The sequence below is a fragment of the Geotrypetes seraphini genome, chromosome 2 (assembly GCF_902459505.1).
Source record: "Geotrypetes seraphini chromosome 2, aGeoSer1.1, whole genome shotgun sequence".
In the NCBI taxonomy this organism is placed as follows: Eukaryota; Metazoa; Chordata; class Amphibia; order Gymnophiona; family Dermophiidae; genus Geotrypetes; species Geotrypetes seraphini.
Window position 1 is genome coordinate 339,826,472 of NC_047085.1, and position 25,740 is coordinate 339,852,211.

General features: G+C 42.6%; 2 protein-coding genes and 1 long non-coding RNA gene across 5 annotated transcripts in view; 1 reads left to right on the plus strand and 2 right to left on the minus strand.

The window, feature by feature from the left end:
• VOPP1 (VOPP1 WW domain binding protein) overlaps window positions 1-8,002 on the plus strand; it is a 195,427-nt gene extending 187,425 nt beyond the window's left edge. For both annotated transcript variants that reach the window (XM_033930299.1, XM_033930300.1), the window contains exon 5: window positions 6,893-8,002. In XM_033930299.1, coding sequence (XP_033786190.1) covers window positions 6,893-7,092 — 200 coding nt within the window. In that variant the 3' untranslated portion in view covers window positions 7,093-8,002. The remainder of the gene's footprint in view (window positions 1-6,892) is intronic.
• Window positions 7,288-19,025, minus strand: LOC117353857. The gene is made up of 3 exons (XR_004538047.1): window positions 18,899-19,025; window positions 13,966-14,130; window positions 7,288-7,365 (listed from the first exon to the last, which is right to left on the minus strand). It is a non-coding gene; the product is annotated as an uncharacterized LOC117353857 (long non-coding RNA).
• Window positions 19,026-21,039: 2,014 nt separating this feature from the next.
• The window catches only part of LANCL2 (LanC like 2), a 165,125-nt gene continuing 160,424 nt past the window's right edge, over window positions 21,040-25,740 (minus strand). For both annotated transcript variants that reach the window (XM_033930301.1, XM_033930302.1), the window contains exon 10: window positions 21,040-23,783. In XM_033930301.1, the coding sequence (XP_033786192.1) occupies window positions 23,707-23,783 (77 nt within the window). In that variant the 3' untranslated portion in view covers window positions 21,040-23,706. The remainder of the gene's footprint in view (window positions 23,784-25,740) is intronic.

Below are 25,740 nucleotides of genomic sequence, written 5' to 3' on the forward strand. Positions count from 1 at the left end.
TTGGTTGGGCTGAGAGCTTTTCAGTATCCTGTCGTATTGGATCTCTTTATCTAAGAACGATCAATGATTGACTTAATTACCTTGTACAGGAAGGAGCAAGAGGTTCACATTCTCTGGGGTATGTTGCTGCATTGTTGTGATTTATCTCACTTTTTGCAGGCATAAAGGAACCTGCTAACAGAAGCAGAATATCTCCATTTACGTCATTTCACTCTGTTTATGGATATATGAGAAGGTGCAAAATGGCAGTGAGGGAAAGCATGCCAATTTTACTTCTTTAGTGTACAAACCTTTGCTGTATGGGCAGGCAAGCAGGAGAGAAGAAGCAGTTGGAGAGGGAAGCAAAAGGAGAGAAAAGAGCAGGAGAGGGGAATCGGTGAGATTTAGTTCCGCCCACCCCCCCCCCAACGTTGACCACCGAAGCTCCCCCTTAAAAGGGGAGAGGCCAACGGTGCTTAGCTGTTCGGCGTGTATCGAAAGCCTTAGCGAGAGTGCCTTTGTGAAAGGGCCTTGAGAAGAGACGAGCCACCGCTAAAGGAGAACAGGAGACCACAGCAGGCGCAGAGGACACACAACCAGGCAGACACAGAGGACACAGCAGGCACAGAGGGCATACAACCAGGCGGACACAGCAGGCGCAGGAGACACCCAACCAGGCAGACACAGCAGACACAGAAGACACAGAAGACAGACACAGCAGACCGGCAAGCAGTCAGCAATGGAAGCAGCAGGCAGAAGGAGGATGTTGAGCTACCCAGTTTTCTGCACCATCTGCCATATGTATGACTACCTCCCCTCTGGGAGGCGGTCTTACGTATGTGCTCGATGCGGAGAACTGGAGAGCCTGAAGAAACAAGTCAGATTCCTGGAGGGCAGAATACTGGAACTGGAGGCACTTCAAGCAGTGGAGGAGGAAGACAGAGATGCAGAGGACACCATCGAGGAAGAAGTCCGAGAGCTGGAGAAGTTCATAGAGGAGGCATATAGGGAGTCCGTGGAAAATCACCAGCAACAGTGGAACTGCCGAGATACACCTACAGAGAGTGTGGACCACCCGACAGACAACCACCAGGAAGAAATGGGCGACAGCAACGAGATCTGGAAACAGCGGAGGGAACCCACAAGAAGACGAGTCCGGTGCAAGCCAATGCCAGGACGAGAGAAAATGGATGGGAACAAAGGACATGGACCTACGGCTGGAGAATCAAGAGAAGATAGGACAGCAATCGTCGTGGGGGACTCCATCATCAGACAAGTCGACAGCCACATAGCGGGAAGAAGACTGGATCGGCTGGTGACCTGCCTACCAGGAGCCAAGGTAGAAGACATAGTGAGCCGCATCGACAGTGTGGAAGAAGAAGATACGGCGGTGGTGATCCATGTGGGGACAAAAACGTGAGCAACAGGAACTACAACAGGAAAATACTGAAGGACCTGTTCCAGATTCTAGGAAGGAAGCTGAAGACCAGAATACAGAGGATAGCATTCTCGGAGATCCTGCCAGTACCCAGGGCCGACGAGAAGAGGCAGATGGAGCTGCAAGCAGTCAACGCGTGGATGCGGCGCTGGTGTAAGGAAAAATGATTCCACTTTGTGCGCAACTGGACGACATTCTGGGGGAAGAGCAAGCTATTCAGGAAGGACGGACTCCACCTCAGCAGAGAAGGAACAAGGCTACTTGCAAGCAACATCAAGAGAGAAGTTGAGAAGTTTTTAAACTAGGAAGAAGGGGAAAGCCGACAGTCGACCAAGAGAGACAGTCGATGGTTCGGGAACCGGTATACCCGGAGGATACCGTGCAGGAAGATAGAGAGGAAGACTCACCGGATCACAAGCAACACAGATCGAAAGGGACACACAAGAGGGAAGGAAATGCAAGAAAGGAACAGGCCGCAAACTCAAGTGTATGTACATGGATGCAAGGAGCCTAAGGAATAAAATGGGTGAATTAGAAGCTATGGCATAAAAAGATAACGTGGACATTATCGGCATGACAGAAACATGATGGACTGAAGAAAACGTCTGGGACACTGTGCTACCGGGATACAAACTATACTGCAGAGACAGAGTGTCACATTGCCATATACATCAAAGAGGGAATTAAATCTACTAGAGCAGGGGTGTCCAATGTCGGTCCTCGAGGGCCACAGTCCAGTCGGATTTTCAGGATTTCCCCAATGAATATACATGAGGTCTATTTGCATGCACTGCTTTAATTGTATGCTAATAGATCTCATGCATATTCATTGGGGAAATCCTGAAAACCCGACTGGATTGCGGCCCTCGAGGACCGACATTGGACACCCCTGTACTAGAGAGAACACGCCACAACAGACGGCTAAGTTAGAATCTCTATGGGTCAAAATTCAAGGAACAAATGGACTGGAAATGAAGATTGGCATCTACTACGACCCCCAGGGCAGTCTGAAGAAATTGATGGAGAAATGACGGACGAAATTAAACGCAACTGCAAGGGAGGCAACACAGTTATCATGGGTGACTTCAGCTATCCGGGGAATAGACTGGAACCTAGGCACCTCCGGCTGCGCTAGGGAGACCAAATTCCTGGATGCTGTAGGCGATTGCTTCCTGGAACAACTTGTCAAGGAAAATACAAGAGGAAATGCAATTCTGGACTTAATTCTAAATGGACTGCAAGGACCAGCACAAGGTGTAGAAGTAGAAGGGACGCTGGGAAACAGCGTTCACAACATAATCCGCTTTGACCTAGATGCGGGGGGGCGAAACATCGGTCCAGAACGATGGCCATGGCACTGAACTTCCAAAAAAGGGAATTACGAAGGGATGAGACTCATGGTAGGGAAAAAGATTAAGAAGGGTCCAGAGAAGAGCGACTAAAATGGTTAAAGGGCTGGAGGAGCTGCCGTACAATGAGAGATTAGAGAAACTGGGCCTCTTCTCCCCTGAAAAGCGGAGACTGATCAAAACATTCAAGATAATGAAGAGAATAGACTTAGTTGATAGACAGGTTGTTCACCCTCTCTAAGGTAGAGAGAACGAGAGGGAACTCTCTAAAAGTTAAGGGATAAATTCCATACAAACATAAGGACGTTCTTCACCCAGAGTGGTGGAAAACTAGAACGCTCGTCCGGAAACACCCTCCAAGGATTCAAGATAAAGTTAGACAAGTTCCTGCTGAACCAGAAATTACGCAGGTAAAGCTAGGCTCGGCTAGGGCACTGGTCTTTAAACCAAGGGCCGCCGTGTGTGCGGACTGCTGGGCACGATGGACCACTAGTCTGACCCAGCAGCAGCAATTCTTATGTTTTAATATTAAAGGATTTTGACATCATGTTTATGGTTTAACTTATTAACCACCTTGGACAGAGACAAAATATAAGTCAATATACATCATTTAAAAAAAACAAAAAACAACAAAATACAGTATGCAAGCCAGCAAAATATAGGGATATCCAAAACTCAAGCCTCAAGAGGCTGCTGTCTGCCAGCGGTCTCAAACACGCAGCCCGCGGGCCGCATGTGGCTCTCCAGATTATATTTGCGGCCCGCAGTCTGGTCTGGATCAATATCTTCCTTTTGGAGCAGCAGCGTGTCTGGCCGGCTCGTTCAGTTCAAAGCCGCGGGTTGGCGGCTCCTTGCGCTATCCACGGAAGAGCCGACCATACACGCTGCTGCTCCAGTGGCGTACCAAGAGGGGGGTGCAGTCCACTGTTCTCCCTAGAGTGCGGCTCGTCTAGAGCAGTGGTGCCCAACCTGCTTCCCTTCCCAGGCCGGCACCGTGTTATTTGATCTCCCTGCTTCTCTTCGGGGCCGACCAACTCTCGCCGCCCGATGTCAATTCTGACGTCGAGAGGACGTTCTGGCTAGCCAATCGCTGCCTGGCTGTCCGGAACGTCCTTTCCGACGTTAGAATTGACGTCGGGCGGCGAGAGTTGGTCGGCCCCATGGAGAAGAGAAAGAGGGAGGAGATCTCGGCCTGTTCCCGATGGCGGCAACGGCAGCAGCCTATTCCCCGGCGGTGGCGTGGGGGAGGGCAGGAAGGAAGGAAGGAAGAAAGAAAGAAGGGGGGGGGACAGGGAGCCAGAAACAAAGCAAAAAATGGGACACGGAATCAAACAAAGACAGACAGAGAAAGAAAGAAAGAAAAAGTTGGGGGAGGGAATGAGGTCTGGAGGAGAGGAAGCATACAGGAGGCTGAAAGAAGAGAAGAAATATTGGATGCATAGTCAGAGACTGATGAAATTACCAAACAAAGGTAGGAAAATGATTTTATTTTCAATTTAGTGATTGAAATGTGCCAGTTTTGAGAAAGAAAAGATATTAAATTTTAAATGTGAGGGCTGCAGAAAAAATAGTTAATGTCTTATTAAAGAAATGACAATTTTGCATGAGGTAAAACTCTTTATAGTTTATATATCTTTCCTTTTAACTGTTAAAGGAAAGTTTTATAAACTATAAAGAGTTTAACCTCATACAAAATTGTCATTTCTTTAATAAGAAATTAACTATTTTTTTCTGCGGCCCTCCAAGTACCTACAAATCCAAAATGTGGCCCCGCAAAGGGTTTGAGTTTGAGACCACTGCTCTATGCTGAGATAAACCAATAATAATTTAAATCTCATTCAATATTCTATTGGTAACCAATCCAAAGTTATCAGATAAAAGGACACGTGGTCAACCTTAGACAATCCATACAAAAAACATATCATAAAATTTTTTGTAACTTGCAAAGCATGCAAACATGTAGCAGGTATTCTCAAAAAGGCAATGTTGCAATAATCAATCCCTAATAATATAAGTATTGGGAATTGATAGTATCTATAAGTACTAGCACACATTTTAATGTCATTAACTATTGTTGGCGCATGCAGATGGAACTACATCAATGGCAAGGCAGCTCTGACTGCAGTGGTGTAGAGAGTTGTGCGGGGACAGAATCTTACCCGTCCCCATCCGTCCCAGCCAAAATCCCACCCGTCCCCATGAGGAATCCCCTCTGTCCCCAACTGTCCCCACAAACTTCAGAAATAGTGATTTCATTTAATTATGCTACTGAATTAAAGGGTATGGTAGAGACCCATTTACAAATAAGCAAAGACACTTTATTAATTTGGAAATATTAATTGGGAAGAATACATACTTTGTAAATGGATTTCTACCAGAGCCTCTAATGTCCCCAATTCCCATGCAACTCTCTAATTCCCACCAGTAACAGCAAGGGTCAGCAACAGTAGAAATAAACCCAGAAATTCATTTCCTTTAAACACAATACAAAGACATGTGCTATATGCATTTCCCAAAGCTGACATATTTTAGTCAATAAATTCCAGTTCCTGGACTTATTTTTCCATCAAGTTGGTCCTAGTTTCTATTTTAAGCTTTCCCATCTTATATAAACCCTTCTGTTGCTGCTGTCCACCCATGCCCAATTTTCCTTTTCTATTCCCTCAGAAAACAAATGTAGACTAAAGACAGAATGAATGTCTTTACACTGTGAATGGAATAAATTATACATAAGAACCACATCATACATGTAAAGCTGTGAATGAAACGAATTATGCGTGAGAGCACATCATACATGAAAATAAAAAAAAAAAAGACAGACTTAAAACTCATAGCAGGACTTTAAAATACCAATTTAAAAATAAACAGTCATAACAATAAAGAGCCCATACAACAGGAATAAATTATGCCTAAGAATCACATCATCCATAAAAATCAATAAAATTAATAAGAGCAGACTTAAGAGATAGCAGGAATATTTAGATACCAAAAAACGGACAGTCATAACAGGGAAAAAACTCAAAGCAGGCATAAAAGAAAAAAAAAAAAAAAAAAAAAAAAATCACATCATACATGAAAATCAATAAAAGCTGATTTAAAACTCATGGCAAGCCCGTTTAAATACTAATAAGACATGGACAGTCATAACACTAGGCATAAAAATGTGTGAACATCATGTTGAGGGCTAAATGGACTAAGCCATGTAAAAGAACAGCTGTGGAAGGCTTTAAAATCAATCAACAAATAGCAGCGTTCATAGAGCCTGTGGTGGACTTCTAAAGGTATGAATCGCATCGAAAGAAAACTAAAGAAGTTCATTCCAAGATGTGACTCACGCCAATGAAAAAGGAAGACATGCAGTGGCATATGCTAAACCATCACCAAAAATTCACAACAAAAACTAGAGGGGGTGAAAGCTACCACTAGTTTAAAAACGAGTCCAGATAACAGCAGGAGTTGTAATGGTAGCATGGTAAAATAGCATTGTTCACAATAGCCTCAAACGTTTACTTGTCGCTATAAATTAACATCACACAAGCGCACAAAAATAAATCTCCTTACCAAAGACTTTGCAGAAGTAATTTGAACAGCATGGCTGCTGCGTCTCTTTTGCTGCTAACTTAGAACTCATTGGCCGATTTCTACTTCATGCCAGTGTCCAATCAAGTCAGCTTCTATGGAGCCTTTGGTAGGGAGATTAAGAAGCACTGTTCTGAGAAGATCCCTGCATGCTGCTCGTAACTGATACAAAGCCTTCCCTCCAGGGAAAGACTTCCGGGTCAGCTATGTGTGGTGTGTTGCAGGCAGGAAAAGAAGACGAGCCTCTCGGCTCGAGCTGCCTCCAACTCTGCAGGATCCCGCGATCCGAGGGGGCATCCCCACGGGATCCCCGTGACCCGAGGGGGCGTCCCCACGGGATTCCCGTGACCCGAGGGGGGCGTTCCCACGGGATCCCCGTGACTTGAAAGGGAAACCCGCGGGATTCCTGTCGTTCCCGTTCAGCTCTCTACAGTGGTGTTCGACAGTTGACTTTTGACAAATCCAAATGCTTGCTTTTCCCCCAGCTATGTCATTAATTCTTCTAAATTACAGTGGTTTTACGTTTCCTCTTTATGTTACGTTTCAGGTTCCCAGCAGCCAGGAATGCAGTACTACTCTGACCCAATAGGACCTATGGTGAACCCAATGGCTCCAGCTTTCCACGTGCAGCCCAGCTCACCTCAAGGGAACCCCATCTATCCTCCTCCACCTTCTTACTGCAACACACCACCACCCCCTTATGAACAGGTGGTGAAATCCTCCAACAGTCCAACCCTGTTTAAGTAACTGAGAAGGCTCCGTTTTGAAGTCCCCAGCAGGATGGCCTGCTTGCTTTCCCACTTGCTCATTTTGAGGCAGTCTCCCTTTAACCTAAATTGCCGTTAGCTGTGAAAGATTGTTTTTTTTCATTTTGCTCAAGGGAAAATCTCTACCTGTTGTTTTCAAAAACAACTTTTTAAAAAATGTTTTTCATTTTTTTTTTAAAACAGAAGTGGTTGTTGAAAGGTTTTTCTTCATTTATATTGCTGTTTCTCCTTAGCTGGAGATGGATGAAGTATCCTGGAAAAGAACAGAAGCATTTTATTCCATCACAATGTGGCAAGAAAACACCCCCCAGAAAGAGAGAGAGAGACTAAATGCACTTTTCTAAGAATGAAAAAAAAAAAGACAGACAGAAATGACTTTGCCTCTAGCTTTTCAAGCTATGTTTTAAAATGACAAAAAGCATCTGACTGCGTTCATAACAAGCAAAAAAATGCAGACACTGTAGCGTGTCATAACAATGCATTCCACTGAAAAGATTAGGGCTCATAGTTAATGGTCTGGAGACCATACCAAAAAATGCAGAATAATTTCAAAAGTTCATGATTTCTCGACAGTACACTCTATGGACATATACAGTAATACTGAGCCTAGATTTTATTTTCTGGTTGGCATAGGGATTGTGAAGTTGAATTTTTTTTTTTTTTTTAACCAATGTGAATGTCATACTCACATTTTACACTATTGTTGAAATAATGTAGCTCAGAAATAGCAGTTCTTGGCCTAATCCAAGGCAACAAGAGCACCAAACAAATGCTTTGCTTTTCAGATTGTATTTTATAGAAGTGGGTCATAGCAATTTGGACTCTGACATTAAGTCCAATAAAAAAAAAAGAGACACCCTTGATTCTTCTTCTTTGCATTGCAATAACTACAGACTGTTATAGAAAGAAAAAATATATATGGTGAAGCTTCTGGCTGGGAACTTCAAATTCTTGTTCATTGTATGCTATGTTAAAAAGTACTGTTTTAACATTAAAAAGTGGGAAAAGCAGGCAGAGGCATGATTTTGACAATGCTTTCCAACACAGATTTGTTAAATACTGTGATGTGGCTCTTATTACTTATTAGGGTCAATATTCAAAATGGCAGGAGGCGTCAACTGCATAAGTGGTCTTTCTTTAGTTTCTTGGGTCACAGACTACAGTACTCCCCCCGATATTCACGGGGGTTCCGTTCCAGAACCCCCGCGAATCTCGAAAAATCGCAAATATGTTTTTTCATGGGGGAGCCTGAGGAGAGCAGTGGGAGAGGGCAGGAGGAGAGCAGCCGGAGCGCCACGAGTGCAGGAAATCACTCGCGGTATGCTCCGACCGCCTCTTCCCGCACTAAGTCAGGCCTTATCCAATCAGGAGCTGCGTGTCAAAGCAGCTGATTGGATATATATATATAGGCTATCCCTGTCCTTTACAAAGCTGTCTAGCATTTTTAGTGCCTGCCACGGCAATAACAACTCAAACGCTCATAGGAATTCTATTAGTGTCAGAGCTGTTAACAACAGAGGCTGGCGCTAAAAATGTTAGTGTGGCTTTGTAAAGAATGGGGTATATAAGCCATTATGGCAGCAATTCTGTATAATAGGTGCTAATGTGTGCATTATATATGTAAATGTTTAGGAAACTAGCATTTATATACATATATGCCAAATTTGCCCCTAAATGCTATTCTATTAATATGTGCCCGCCTTATATATAGTGTGTATATATGAGGGCATACACATTGGGTGGAACCTGGGCAGTATGCACATACCTTATAGAATACTATAAAGTATGTGTATATCTTTGGTATTTAGATGCCCAGTTATATCAAATCTATGGCTGTTGTAAGTGCCCATGTCTAAACTAGGCATGTTCAGCTGCCTTTCAGTAAAAGATACTAGCCACTTTCATTCTTTATGGGATAGGCCCCTGTTGTAGCTTTGCCCTTTAGATGTGCCGTCACCCATCAGTCAAGAATATGCTGCCTGCTTGTCCTGGGATAATATATATAGTTTATGTCGAGTACATTTGTGGTAGGCCAGGAGCAGAGAGAAAAACTTTACAGCTAACAGTGACATTCAGCTGCTAGCTATATAAGCTGTCTGTATAAGTGCAGATAAATAAATAGCAGCTGCAACTTGATATAGATAAGATACTCTTATAAAGTAATACAGTACTTGTATAATCAGTGACAATGCTTATATCAATACTGCTACTGAGCATACAGTATACATTTTAGGTCAGGGGTCTCAAACCCGCGGCCCGCCAGGTACTATTTTGAGGTCCTTGGTATGTTTATCAGAATCACAAAAGTAAAATAAAACAGTTTCTTGATCATATGTCTTTTTAGCTACAAATTACAGTATTATTATTAAGACTTAGCCAAAAGGAAAGATTTATTAACTATAAAGAGTTTTTACCTCATACAGAATTGTCATTTCTTTAATAAGACATTAACTATTTTTTTTTTCCGAGTCCCTCCAAATACCTACAAATTCAAAATGTGGCCCTGCAAAGGGTTTGAGTTTGAGACCACTGCTTTAGATGGCTGTCTTATCCATATAAAATTATAAAGTGCCATATTGAAAATTTGCTTTGAATACAGCTATGATTCAATATGATTTTTCTTCTTGCAGTGTGTTCCCCTTGTTGGGGAGGGGGGAGGTAAAGGATGTGGCAAGTGCATCTTGGAATGTACTGTAAAATGATGTCTGTTTTTATGTGTGACCATGGGTAGGATTGTGATGCATTTGGGAGGTATTAGGGGTTGCAGAATATTGGCAAGCACTTTCTTATTCTCTCCTACTCACTTCCAGGAGCTTGGTCCAGTGCAAAACTGAACTGATATCCCATACTACTTAAGAACATAAGAATTGCCGCTGCTGGGTCAGACCAGTAGTCCATCATGTCCAGCAGTCCGCTCACGCGGTGGCCCTCTGGTCAAAGACCAGTGCACTAACTGAGAATAGCCCTACCTGCGTACGTTCCGGTTCAGCAAGAACTTGTCTTACTTTGTCTTGAATCCCTGGAGGGTGTTTTTCCCTATAACAGCCTCCTGAAGAGCGTTCCAGTTTTCTACCACTCTCTGGGTGAAGAAGAACTTCCTTACGTTTGTACGGAATCTATCCCCTTTTAACTTTAGAGAGTGCCGTCTTGTTCTCCCTACCTTGGAGAGGGTGAACAACTTGTCTTTATCTACTAAGTCTATCCCCTTCAGTACCTTGAGTAGTAGTTTTGATCATGTCCCCTCTCAATCTCCTCTGTTCGAGGGAGAAGAGGCCCAGTTTCTCCAGTCTCTCACTGAACGGCAACTCCTCCAGCCCTTTAACCATTTTAGTTGCTCTTCTCTGGACCCTTTCTTCATGTACGGCGACTAGTGCTGGACGCAGTACTCCAGGTGCGGGTGCACTATGGCCCGGTACAGGAGCATGATAACCTTCTCCGATCTGTTCATGATCCCCTTCTTTATCATTCCTAGCATTCTGTTCGCCCTTTTCGCTGCAGCCGCACATTGCGCGGATGGCTTCATCGACTTGTCGATCAGAACTCCCAAGTCTCTTTCCTGGGAGGTCTCTCCAAGTACCACCCCGGACATCCTGTATTCATGCATGAGATTTTTGTTACCGACATGCATCACTTTACATTTATCCACGTTGAACCTCATCTGCCGTGTCGATGCCCATTTCTCGAGCCTGATTATGTCACGTTGCAGATCTTCGCAATCCTCTTGGCGTCTTCACTATTCTGAATAACTTTCTTATCGTCCACAAATTTAATCACCTCACTCGTCATACTTATGTCCAGATCATTTATAAAGATGTTGAAGAGCACAGGTCCAAGCACCGAGCCCTGCGGCACCCCACTGGTGACACTCTTCCAGTCCGAGTATTGTCCATTTACCCCCACTCTCTGTTTCCTCATTTCTATAGTGCTAGTAGACTAGGGTTACCACATGGCTCCCAAAAAAAGGACGGATTGAGACATTTATTTATTTCAATTTTTATCCCATCCTCCCAAAAAGCTCAGAATGGGTTACAAGATGACAGTCATAAAATAAATCCAAGGACATGACTAGTCACAGACAGGAAGCATCTGGAGCGGGAGTCTGTGCAGATGTTAAGTTTTAACAGAAAAGGAGTCTTCACTGCTCTTCGGAAAGCCGTTAGTGAGTCTAGTGTCCTGATATGCACAGGCAGCTGCTTTCAATGAAATTAAAACCCGGATGTCTCAATCCGTCCTTCTTTTTCTAGACAAAGTGCATACTAAAAAATTGGTGAAAAATGGTGAATGGTGTTGAAAGGATTTAGTAGTAAAACAAAGAAAATTTATAAAAATTAAACTAAATTCCAAACAAGATAAAGGAAAAAGAAAAACAGTTAAAAAAACAGGAAAGCTATCAGATTCTTTGGCCAATGACTACGCTGATCACCTCAGTCTATGACATCACGACTGTGCGTAGGCTCCAATTCTGAGGCCTTTTTTCCTGAATCCTAAAGAGATTATAAAATGGTGGATAAATGCTAGATGCACTTCTCTGATTGAGTGGAGTAAAACATATTATGCTCCTTTTTCTAGAGCCATATGGTAACCCTGTACTAGACATACACAAGAATTTGCCCCTGCTCGATAGAGCTTACAGTCTTCACAAAACAGGAGAAATAAAGGATCAGGGATTTGCTTATGGTGGGAATGATTAAAACAGACATGGGTACTTTACAAGTGAATAGGAATTAGGAGTTAAAAGCAGCCTCAGAAAGGTGGCCTTTTAGTTTGCTTGGTTACCACTAAAATCTGTGACAGACATTCAAACTTTAGAAAACAAACATATAGACACATATACCGTATTTTCACGTAGATAACGCGCACCCGTGTAAAACGTGCACACGGGTATAGCACGCGGAAAACACAAATTTATGTACAGAAATTTTTGTATACCGCGCATGCTGCCCGACTCTTTCGCCCGCCCCGACTCTCCTCTGGAGACCCCGACTCTCTTTTCGCCCGCCCCGACTCTCCTTTCCCCCTTGAAGTCCTGTCCCTACCCTGAAAGCCTGATGACCCCCCCACGTCCGATTCACCTCCCCCCCCCGCAGGACCGCTCGCACGCACCCGCACCCCCACCCTGAAGGACCTCTCACACCCCCACAGCCTCCTCCCCCCTCCCCCATGGAGAAGCTGTCTACCTTGTTTCCGGATGCCAGCGAGCCCAGCTGTTTCCTCTGCCGGCGGTCCCGCCCCTTCTCTGAGCCCTGCTGCGCTGCTTCCTCTTCCGGCGGTCCCGCCCTTTCTCTGATGTCAGAGAAAGGGCGGGACCGCCTGAAGAGGAAGCAGCGCAGCACAGGGCTCTGAAAAGGGGCAGGACCGCCGGCAGAGGAAGCAGCTGGGCTGGCATCCGGAAACAAGGTAGACAGCTTCTCCATGGGGGAGGGGGGAGGAGGCTGTGTGGGTGCGAGCGGTCCTTCGGGGTGGGGGTGCGAGCGGTCCTGCGGGGGGGTAGGGACAGGACTTCAAGGGGGAAAGGAGAGTCGGGTGGGCGAAAAGAGAGTCGGGCAGCATGCGCGGTATACGAGTGTGCGCGGTATATAAAAATTTCTGTACATAAATTTGTGTTTTCCGTGTGCTATACCCGTGTGCGCATTTTACACGGGTGCGCGTTATCTATAGAAGGGGCCATAGGTACCTGGGACAATCAAAGTCTGAGGCATCTGCCAGTGCATCCCAGGGTGGAAGGGGAAGGCCCACCATTTTGATGAGGTGGACCTTCTAGCAGGAGGGAGTGGACATCCCTCCTACCGATGCTCCATGAAAGGTACAAGGGGAGTGTGGGGGGATGTCAGGCTAGGGGGAGGGGTCCCTGCTTGGAGGAGTAGTGTGGGGGGATCAATCAGTGGGTGGGAGGGAGAGGAATCAGGGATCTCCCTGCCAGTTCAGCTAATCATAGCACGGGAATCCCCAATCACCTGATCTGGCAGGACTCCCTGAAGCCACAGTTTCAGGGAGTCCTGTCGGCTTAGCTGATCAGGTATTCATCTGCCGCGATCAGCTTATGGCAGGCTGTGGATTATTGCTGGGATCCCCCAGCAAAGATAGGTGCCAGAAATGTAGGCCAGGGTTTTCCAGGCCTACATTTCTGGTGCCTATCTTTGTGTGAATCTTGCCTTCATAGGCACTGTAGGCCACTGAACACCACTTCTGGCGTTGGCATGCCTGCTTTGGTGCTCGGCAGCCTCAAGTGCCTATGTAGGCGGTGTTCTGGTGCCTTTTATTTATGCGCCAGTAGTCACCTCAACCTCGCCATTTTTTGCCATTTCTAATGACGTTCTTCAATTAGCAGGTGTCAGTAGGGCACCTACCAGTGCTTAATTTAGGCACTGGTTTTAGAATTTGTGCTCAGAGTTGGATGCTGTTTATAGAACAGTGTTTGGTGCAAGGACCTTTGCCCAATTTTGGGCATCATGATTTACACCAGTAAAACCTGGGGGTCTCTCCTAAATTTGGTACTGCATGTAACTACAAGGAATGACAATGATCCACCCATACCCTCCCTATGGTCACACTTCCTTTTCAGATCCTCGCATAAAGGGCCCCTTTTACAAAACCGCATTAGCAAGTCCTAGCTTGGCAAATGTGATCCAGCTCGTTCATTTCCTATGGGCTGCCATGCTGGAACTCACTACCCTTTGGAAAAGGGGCCCAAAATTTATGCACAGATCCCAGTGCCTAAAGAAGTTCAAAGCAATTTTTAATTAATGCCAATTAGCACAGATTAGCTTGCTAATCAATTAAATTGCATTCACAAACTGGGTACTGTATATAACAGTAGATCATTAATGTCCATAATGTAAATGTGAACACTTACCTCAATTGTGTGAATATCATTTGTCATTAAAGCCCAAATCCAACGTCAGCCAATGTTTCGCCAAACTGCATCAGGGACTTTAGTCTTACCCAGCTACCATGTTTCTAAAACAAATATGATGCTTACTGTTCAAATCATGCTCTTTATTTTGTTGTCCATTCTTATCTGAAAATATGAGACAAAGATATCTGATGTGATCCACAAAAGCAAGAACATTTCCAACACTCAGCTAGAATATGCCCAAAACTATTAATGCTGAAGAAAAAAGGATATTCTTAATGGTTCAGCCAGGAACTAGGTTTGCTTTTATATGCTAGAGAGCCATTTGGATGAACAAAAAGTGGTGACTGGCCACTCCTTGCCATTCACAATGGAAAAGGGCAGCTTGGTTCATTGAAACCCACTTGAAGCTGATGGACCTTGAATGATCCTGTGATTTTTCAATAGGCTGTTTCACTCTGAGTGATGATCACCCTTTTCATAAGGCTGCTGAAAAACAAACTTAAAAAGCAGAAGAAAAACATCTTTTCATGGTGTTTAGCCTCTCCCAATGCCAACTTGGGATCTTAAGATTTCTACATTAGTCTTAGATCATGTCTAGTTCAGAACACTGCAGTTAGACTATTTCACTATTCTAAGTGTGACCATGTCACACCACTCTTAAAAACAGAACATATCCTTCCGGTATTTATTGCATTCCTTTTAAATACAATATTGTCTCATTTAATACTATCAAGTGGTCTTCCTTCATTTTTTATTTAGGAGTCCTTTTACAGGTAGCGGTTTAACGCCGCACTAGTTCCTAACGCCTCCATTGACGAGGCATTAGAATTTTAGGCTGCCGCGGGGGTTAGCATGTGATGAAATGTCCGATGCGCTAACCCCCGTAGCGTGCCTTGATAAAAGGAGCCCTTAGTCTCCTGGCTCCATATTCTCCATAAAGAACCCTACGCTCATCTCAACAAGGTTGGTCCCTCATTCTGACAATTATTTCTTGAATTTCATAGGAATTCTTCATTTTCTGTCATGGCTCTCATTTTCTGGAACTTTTTACCTGGTCTTCCTGATTACATTTCAACATGTGTGGGTAGAAATCAAATATGTTCTTTTATCCCTACCTTATTTGTTCTACTCCTTCCCCACCCTTTCATTTTTATTGTAACCTACCCATTCTTTCCTCATGTTCTCAAATTTGTCAGAATTTTATGTTTTGGCTATTTCGTTCCCTTCCCCTTCTTGTTTTCTTTTTTAAACATTTTATTGTGAACCGCTTAGATTTACCCCGGTTACATATTAAGTTTAGGTTTCAAGTTTATTTAAAATTTCTTAATCCGCCTAATCAGTATATCAAATAAATTGAAGCTGAATTGTCAAATCATGCTGATCATCAGCTATTAGATTTCCCATCTTACATCCACAGAGGATATTTGCTCTATTGTCCACAATGATTAAAGCTAGGGCTGTCTTTGCTATGCCTCTATTTGTGTTGCTTTCTTCATGTTGTTTAGTCTGTACTTCTTTGTGCAGAACAGTGAGCAACTTGCCTCTGAGAAATTGCTTAACTCTTATTTGGCATTGTTACTCAGAAGCAACATGTCTTCTACTATAATCCACTTTAAGCAACAGTTAAACACTCCTACCGTGACCTCAGCGGCTACACTCAAGCGTCATATTTCATGCAAAGCTTAAGATGTATAGTAGCCAGCCTCCTCATCGGTCCCAATATTTTATATATTCTTTTTCTATTATAAGATTTTAGGTTCAGAATAACTTATATTTGACAATATATTGAATGGAGCTCCAATCGTTAAATTATTCTGAACCTGAAATCTTATAATAGAAAAAGAATATATAAAATATTGGGACCGATGAGGAGGTTGGCTATTATACATCTTAAGCTTTATATGAAATATGACGCTTGAGTGTAGCCGCTGAGGTCTCTGTAGGAGTGTTTGTTAACTGTTGCTTAAAGTGGATTACAGTGCTCCCCCGGTCATTTGCGGTATTTTCTGACTGCGAATGACTGGGCAGGAGAGGGTAGCCGGAGCGCCGGTGAGTGAAGGAAATCACTCACGGTATGCTCCGACCACGTCTGCCTGCACTAAAGCCGGGCCTCACCAATCAGGAGCTGCGTGTCAAAGCAGCTCCTGATTGGCGAGGCCCGACTTTAGTGCAGGAAGAGGCCGTCGGAGCATACCGCGAGTGATTTCCTTCACTTGCCGGCGCTCCGGCTGCTCTCTCCTATCTCCCCCGCTGAAAACTGTATTCACAGTTTAAGATTCGCAGGGGTTCCTGGAATGGAACCCCCGTGAATATCGGGGGAAGTACTGTATAGAGATTTTTCTGAATGAAATGAATTGAAAGAATCATTTATATGAGTGTGGCTATTTGTTTACTGAACTTTATATACTGCTTCACTCAAGAGAGATATTTTTTCTCTGCCGATTAAGGCCACATATATTGTGATATTCTTAGGGAGATCGGCATCTCCAAATGCCTGTTCCTTGGCACTGTTGCTCTTGCTCAACATCAAGTTACATAAAGCAGCCATTTCACCGTCTGCCAATCAAAGGGTTAAGGATCTACTTACACCATACCTTTTGGTATGGATAATGAAGAAAACAACTAAAGAAATTCAGTAGGCTGCCAGTTCCACTTTCCAATGGATAAGTGAAAGGCTGGCAGCGTGCTGTCCCTGCTGCCCTCGATAACTAGGATACAAGTTGGTATATACTTTAGGGTGAGATTTGATATCCTGCCTTTCTATGATAACAAAGTGATTTACAATTCTTGTGTGCAGGTATTTTTTTCTGTCCCTAGTGGGCTCACAATGTTAAGTATCATAGCTGGGGCAATGAAAGGTTATGTGATTTGCCCAAAGTCACAAGGAGTTGCAGTAGGAATTGAACCCAGTTCCCCAGCAAAATACACTAAGAACAGCATCTAGCATAAGGAACAAACATTTTCAGGAACTTTAAAAAACTGCTTCATCTGAAGAGAACAGATATATAGTATGCAAGACAGGTTATCTTTTGACTGCTCTGCGATAGATTGGCTCCAATGGCTGGCATTTGAAATGGTTGGCTGTTTTGAAGCAAGCGTCTTACCATGGGTTCTTTTAAAAGCACCAAGTTCTTGTAATTGTGATAACACCAATGTTGAGGATTAGATGTAAATGTCCAGAGGTGCCAAATGATTGCAGTAATTGGCAATTCTAACCATATAATTACAATAGGGGATCAATATAGTACTGGACAACTTACATCACCATATTTGGTAATGTTATTTTTGGCTAATCGGAATCAAAGACACATTCTTAACTAATTTTTAAATGTATACATTTCTTGCAGTCATGTCTTTATAGACCAAGTTAGGGAAGCATCATAATCACGTTAAAACATTCTTTTTAATTGTATACTACTACTACTAATAATTTATTTAATTTCCTTATATACTGCCCGACCAACAGTTCTAGGCGGTTCACAACAGAGGAACTTAGAACTTTTCAGTTAAAAAATACAATTAACATACTCCTACTATAAATACATCAGCTAAATACGTAATCAGTTAAAAGGTACTATTAAAAAACATAGCTTAATAAAAATACATCTTAAATATATAATTAAGAATCAACATTCTTGTTTATCAAATAGGTAAGTTTTCAGTAATTTCCTAAATGTAAGATAAGAATAGGCTTGGGCAATCAACGGACTTATCCAGGAATTCATCTTCCCTGCCTGATATTCCAATGTCCTGTCCAAAAAAGTCTTGTAAAGACAGGCCCTTGGGGTAGGGAAGATGAATATACCTGAATTTCTGGTACATTTTTTTGAATTAAACAATTTCAGGTAAGATACCAAATAAGATGGTAATAAACCAAAAAGAGCCTTATAACAGATACACCTAACACTCTGGTCTCAAATTAACACCTATCCAGATGAACAATATACTCAATATATATTGTGACTGGGCGCAGCCTGACTCAGGCGAGCCAGAGGCCTTGCTTGGACATATAGGCCTCGACCGAACGGAAAGCGAGGTATGGTAGGTGGTGTAGGTAGGCAATAAGGAAATCAAAGTTCTGGAAACAGTCAAAAAATAGTCCTTCATTCCAAGGCTCAAAGTTGATATAAGGTTCCAATAATCAATGGAGCAAAATATGGTGCAAACATTCCTGCTGTTTTAAATTCTTGACACAAAATGCATAAGTACAAAAAGCAAACTGCCACTTCCTCTCAATTTAGCAGTTTGTTCCTTGTGGCAACTCTCAGGGGGCAAACACTCATTAACTTCCCCAGAGCATGGGATCCGTTCCAACCCTTATTAGATCTATTTTCAGATCCCTGCCCAAAGATCCCAACAGGATAAGAGCCACTAAAGAGTCTTTGTATCTAGAAGACAGTGGCAGCAGTTAAAACTAAACAAAACCACAATTTATTTACAGCATTCTGCCAATCCCAAGATGGCCACTGTCCTATTGCATGATTGCCTGCAGTCCTGCTGCCATGACCTCAAAAATATCTATTTTAGCAGTTTAGTGTTTTAATTCTCTCCAGGGAAATAACAGCACTTCCTGTATTTTCCTTTTCTTTACTTAGCAGACATTAACACATGTGAGCCTTAAGCTCTATACCAGTGGTTCCCAACCCTGTCCTGGAGGACTACCAGGCCAATCGGGTTTTCAGGCCCTAATGAATATGCATGAGAGAGATTTGCATATAATGGAAGTGAGAGGCATGCAAATCTGCTCCATGCATATTCATTAGGGCTAGCCTGAAAACCTGATTGGCCTGGTGGTCCTCCAGGACAGGGTTGGGAACCACTGCTCTATACATTCTGTATCAGGAATTTCAAGAGTTCACATCCCTTGTTCAAACTGTTCCATATCAAAATCCTCACAAGCAATATCAGGTTCAACAAGAAAGGTTTCTACCTGCTTGTCCAGAGGGTCTGTTGTCTGCTGCTTTCCTCCTTAGGCTGGAATATTCTGCCTTCCACCACATTCAAAGAAGGTTTGAGAGTGAGTGTGTGCCCCTGCTGTTTGGAAACCACTCCCTTTTCTCCTACCTTGGTTTGATTAATCCTAACTGCAGCTGAGTCTCTAAGCTTGCCTACAGCAGTATTCTGGTGCTTTCTCAGCTAATTAGGACTTGAGTCAGCTGGGCTGGCTGCAGTAGCTGTTCCAGCCCTAGGTTTCATTTTCTCCAGCCTGTGGCATGCTGGAATTTGTAGTTCCTTACCCTTTCCTATCTTCACATGTTTGGAGAAAGATGAACAGGAATTTTGTGGTGGCTTAGCCAGCACAGGGCTAGTCTTTAAATAGTTTTAAAACTTCTTACAGTGTTCTGACTTTAGGCTTAGGTGGGCAAAGTGAAGGTTTTGATTTTTCCTCTTTATTTTTCACCCCTGTTTCTGGGCACTGCAAGTCTTCCTTTAACCTCACAGGGGCTTCCCTGTGACAATATATAATAATAGCTTGATGACATCTTAATCAACATTAATATGACTAGAATTGAAAGTCTATACATAAATTCATGTATCTGTTGGTAGATGTGCACAATAACTGATGGCCAAAAGGTTCTTTTTTTAAGTACTGATCCAATTATCTTTCTGCTTCTGCTTATAAGGAAGGTAGAAAACTCTTTGGAAGGGAATAGCCCCCTTAGAGAATCCAAGATTTTTCTGAAGAAATTTCTTGGTAGGTTTATTTTTTCTTTTTTCCAGTTCAAGCTTCCACTGGATCTCCATTGTTAGAAGAATCTTCTTCCTACACTCTTTGAAACATTTCATTCGGACCAGAATTTGGTGAAGGTTCAAAGATGTTATATTGGCTTATTCCTCTTAGGCCCAGATTCACTAAAGGTAGCGATTAAATCGCTGCTGGCCGATTACTGGCCAATTTTGAAACAGCAATTGATTCACTATCTCTCTACCTTTTTTGCATGCAAATGATTTGCACAGAGGTGCAATCATTTGCATGCAAACTCTCCGACTCAATTGCTTGTAACACACGCAAAATATATGTGCCATGGAAAAAAAATTAATAAAAAAGACAAGCAGACCTGTCAAAAAAACGGCACACCTGTCGGTAACACCGACAGGTCTGCAGCAGTCGAATTTTATGATAGTAAAACCCGATTCAAAATAGCCAAGCAATTGTTAGTGAAGCAATCACTTGGCTATTTTGCATGGGGTTTTACTAATTTGCATGGGTGGATCGGATCGGAGATTGAGCGGTAAGCAGTTTAGTGAATCGGGTCAGGGAACGATTGCAAAACCAGTAAAACTGGTTTTGCGATCATCGGGACAGGATCGGAAGGTTTAGTGAATCTAGCCCTTGGACTTGGGCTTCTTCCATCTAGTAAATCTAAAAGTGGCCTAAAGACATTCCTGTTTTTGGACACCTTTGGGCATAGAAATTCACGGTATTGCAGTATATAAGCTGTTGTTATTATTATTATTAATATAACTACTGCATATGTGCTGCCCTCTCTGGGCATGCCCAGGTAATGTGACTGACTATCTCTTTGGTTTTTTCCTTCCTCATTATTTTCTCTCTCATTGTCTATTCCTCTTCCTCTAGACCAGTGGTTCCCAAACCTGTCCTGGGGGACCACCAGCCAGTCAGGTTTTCAAAATATCCCTAATGAATATGCATGAGAGAGATTTGCATACCTGTCACTTCCATTATATGCAAATCTCTCTCATGCATATTCATTAGGGATATCTTGAAAACCTGACTGGCTGGGGGTCCCCCAGGACAGGTTTGGGAACCACTGCTCTAGATGTTTCAGTATGACATGTTTCCGTAGGCTCTCCTATAGTGAGTGACTGAGTCATTGAGTGATATGGATAAATAAATGATATACCCAGGAATATATTGACCCCTATTTATGGCAGTTATGATAATTGGCAATTGGAGAAAAAGAGAGAGAGAGAGAATGAGTATGAGCGTGTTTCAGTCAAACCGATAAGTCAAGCCCAGTCACATCATAATCAAAGGGCTGGTACAATATAATCAACTGAATTTTTAACTGACAGTACTGAAATTAATGCTGCATCAGAAAATTTTTCTTAACAATTTTATTTTACATAATATGAAGCTGAAACATTTTAATACACATAAGCCAAAAAATGATCTCCAGACTGTAATGAACTTCACAGTTAACAGTGAAATAAACAAACAAGCACCCCCCTCCCAAACATACTGATAAAAAGTATTATATGAAAACACATCTTTACCAAGTGTATTATCTTTAGTTTGTGTTTCACAAAACATCAGGGGCAATCTCAATGACTGCTTACAAACATCAAATCTGTGGACTACTAGACCACTAGCTGGGCTTTCTGTATTCAACTATACCCTCTTATTTTTCAACCTATACCAACAAACTTAACTCAGAACTGGATAATTTATAAAAGATTGTTACTAATGCTTCTTTTCTTGACCAAAAAAAAAATCAAATCACTTGATCTTGGGATCAAGATAAGATGAAAGCAAATACTGTCCTATCCACATTCTCGTAGAAAGGCTCAATTCCACACTACCAGTAATTACTGAAAATATAAATAATTTAACTGCATTCCCCAATGCTCAAACAACACACTTAAATTGTATTTGTGTGCATACACACACACACACACACAAAAACCCCTCTCAATATTTATACATATATGTGCACGTACAATTTACATTTTTGTGTGCACACACACATACCTAAGACATAGAAAGTTTCCCCAGTCCTCTTAAAAAAACAGCCATACAATCAAAAATCTGGAATACAATTAATTCTAACAATGTATTTCTTTCCTTGAACATAACATTTATGGATAACTGAACAGTAAGACTACTTTTCATTAAGACATATAACAAACACAGCAAAAGTTAAGCATGAAGATATCCCATGGCTCTTCATATAATATTAATATACGTAGGCATAGGATCCACCCACCCCCTTAAAAAACTTTCTCATGAAAGATAAAATTATCAGATAAAGCAAAATTAATTTTTTATATCATAGAATCTTGTTGTAAAATTTATCTGATGGTAAATACTAAATCTTATAGAATAGTTCCACAGATATGTGTCAGCAGTATAATAAGCTCAAACACCCAATAATATCTGGATTTATATAGTGCTTTTCATACTAAACAATCTTTAGTACCTCAGAAATATCTATGCAGCTATCTCTGGGGATAGATTTACCTTGAAGCATGTTTCACAGGGGCAGCAGAACGCCTTTTCTCTATCCCTACCCCCACAATTGCATCCAGTATCTCTCTCCTTCCTTATTTCTTAAGCACCCCGCCACCAAAAGAAACCCAGTTCCAGGCTACAGACATTTTTTGGCTGGATCTGGTTTTGAATTTATATTCCAAAGTAGTGTGGCATTTGTAGTGCCTGATCCGGCTCAACGAAATCAGTGTCCCGAAGTCCCACAATGCACTGGAATGGCATGGTCAGAAATCCAGGACTGTCCCAAAATCTCCAGCCTGAAACTGGGTAACATGACATCTCTGCCCCCTCCTCCCTTTAATGGGGTCCAACATTTTTCTCCTTCCCTAACTCTGAAACTTCCATTGTGATGGTCAGCATCTCTGTTCTTCCTTCCCTCCCCCCAGTCTCCATCATCTTTCTTCCTTCCACTTCCCCCTTCCTCTTAAGGGGTTTCTTTCCTTATCTTCCTCCACTAGGGCAGCCTAGATACAACGGTCATAGCCAATAGAAATCAGGCTTTTGGGCATCTGTGCATGTCAAGGCCCACGGCTGTGATACTTCTGCAAGTATGATGATTGTAATATTGCCAGGAAAGAAAAACACTTCACCAGGAAGGAACAAAAGGAAAATTCTAGGGGTGTTATGGCTCTCCCCATTCTGATGCCTATGATGTTTCAGACATCCAATCTGTGAGGGAATTTGTGGGACCATTGGATGATCAAAGAGCAAAAAAGGAGCTCAGGGATCGGTAGCATGGAAAGTTGCTACTATTTGAGGTTTTACCAGGTACTGGTGACCTGGATTGGCCACCATGAAGACAGACAACTGGGCTAGATGGACCACTGGTCTGACCAAGTAAGGCTATTCTTATGTTATTAATCTATATTCTTCCAGCAAGATCAGGAGAAAGGGAAAAAAACGCCACTATATTACCCAATTACAGATACAAAAATTGAAGCACAGGGGATACCAAATATCAACAGAAGAGAGATCTGAATTTTCATTCCAGAAGTTCCCTTGACTTTAGTTTCGTGCTCTTAATCACTATATTGTACCTTCATCCTACAACTGCGGAATTCATGGCCAGTCAGTTTGAAACACTTTGAACCATAGGACATTCTGATGCACTCAGCTTTCTCAATGAAAATGCATGTACACTTACACTCATAACTAAAAACAGTGCCATACTCATGCACAAAGGGAGGGCAAAAATGAGATAAAGTTTAAAATAGCTTTCTGATGAAATGACAAAAGTTGAAACCCACCAACAAACATGCAAACTTGAACAAATTTGTACATATCTACACAAACTTAAACAATGTATTTTTTCAAGCCACCAAAGCAATGGTTCATTCACAAGCAATATATAAGGCTTCTCTTCTCATTCATGCTCCAGTGATGGGATCCTTCCAACAGGGCATCAGAGGTACTAAACAGTCCTGGGAAGTTTGGAATATTTCCTTTCCCTCGCTTTGCAGCTGATGAAAATTTGAGCAGTTCTGTTTCATACTGGTGTTTATTGGTCACAGTTCAAACGCTGGAAATCGAGAACCTTCGGGGGCCAACAAGTCTGACAAGAAATGAATTGCTCCAGCCATACCTGAAAAATGAAAAAGAAGGATTTTTAATGCTTATTTGACCAACTATCATAGCATATTATTTTAATTGAAATGCTTAAAACACATGTAAGAAACATGCAAGGAAAACAGGCTTCCAGGATTCAACTGTTTCAGCATAACAAAAAAAAACCATAAAGGAAAATGTAAGTAATGGCCCATGATACGACTAGTTTAATTCAGTCCACAAACTGAGAAGAGAGAAAGAAAAATAGAAACAATAAGGAAAATAGATCAAAGACCTTCTCAGGCCTCCTCCCATAAATTTGAGAACTAAATACAACTTGGAAGCAGAGTGTCAGGAATTCAATTGTTGCAAATCTTTAAACTCTATGGGGCCCTTTTATTAAGTTGCATTGGGCTCTAACACACATCTAATGCTGCAAAAATGGCTTAATGTGGGATGCGCTAAGCATAAAGCATTCCATGTGAGATTTGCCATGTGTATGTATTGGATTATTATTATTATTTTTTTTTTAATTTTGGGGAGGGCACTTGTCAGGGGAGGAGAGTAGGTATTCCTGTGCTGAGTGGAAGACTTACCACCTACAAAACAAATAAGAACATAAGAAGTTGCCTCCGCTGAGGCAGACCAGAGGTCCATCTCGCCCAGTGGTCTGCTCCCGAGGCGGCCCATCAGGCCTATTGCCTGAGCAGTGGTCCCTGACTATTTCTATAACCTACCTCTACTCCTATCCCTATAACCTACCTCTACTCCTATCTGTACCCCTCAATCCCTTTGTCCTCTAGGAACCTATCCAAACCTTCTTTGAAGCCCTGTAACGTGCTCCTGCCTACCACAGCCTCCGGAAGCGCGTTCCATGTATCCACCACCCTCTGGGTGAAAAAGAACTTCCTAGCGTTTGTTCTAAACCTGTCCCCTTTCAATTTCTCCGAGTGCCCCCTTGTACTTGTGGTTCCCCATAATTTGAAAAATCTGTCCCTGTCTATTTTTTCTATGCCCTTCAGGATCTTGAAGGTTTCTATCATGTCTCCTCTAAGTCTCTGCTTCTCCAGGGAGAACAGCCCCAACTTTTTTAGTCTGTCAGTATATGAGAGATTTTCCATACCCTTTATCAGCTTAGCTGCTCTTCTCTGGACTCCCTCAAGTACTGCCTTGTCCTTCTTGAGGTACGGCGACCAGTACTGGACACAGTATTCCAGATGCGGGTGCACCATTGCACGATACAGTGGCAGGATGACTTCCTTCGTCCTGGTCGTGATACCCTTTTTAATGATACCCAACATTTTGTTTGCTTTCCTTGAGGCTGAGCGCACTGTGCCGATGCCTTCAATGTTGTGTCTACCATCACTCCCAGGTCTCTTTCAAGGTTACTTACCCCTAGCAGTGATCCCCCCATTTTGTAAGTGAACATCGGGTTCTTTTTCCCTACATGCATGACCTTGCATTTCCCTATGTTGAAGCTCATTTGCCACTTTTTGGCCCACTCTTCCAGTGTCATCAGATCCTTTTGGATCCCTGCTGTATAGTTTGGTGTCATCCGCAAATTTAATGACCTCACATTTTGTTCCCGCCTCCAGGTCGTTAATGAATATATTGAACAGGAGCGGTCCCAGCACCGACCCCTGCGGAACTCCGCTTGTGACCCATTACCAGTCTGAGTAATGGCCCTTTACTCCAACCCTCTGTTTCCTGTCTGCCAGCCAGTTTTTGATCCATCGATGGACCTCCCCTTGCACCCCGTGGTTCCATAGCTTCTTAAGCAGTCTTTCGTGTGGTACCTTGTCGAAGGCTTTTTGGAAGTCAAGGTAAATGATGTCTATGGATTCCCCTTTATCCACCTGGCTGTTTACCCCCTCAAAGAAGTACAATAAGTTTGTGAGGCATGACCTACCCTTGCAGAAGCCATGCTGACTCGACTTTAGCTGTCCATTGTTTTCGATGTGTTCACAGATGCTGTCCTTAATCAGCGCTTCCAT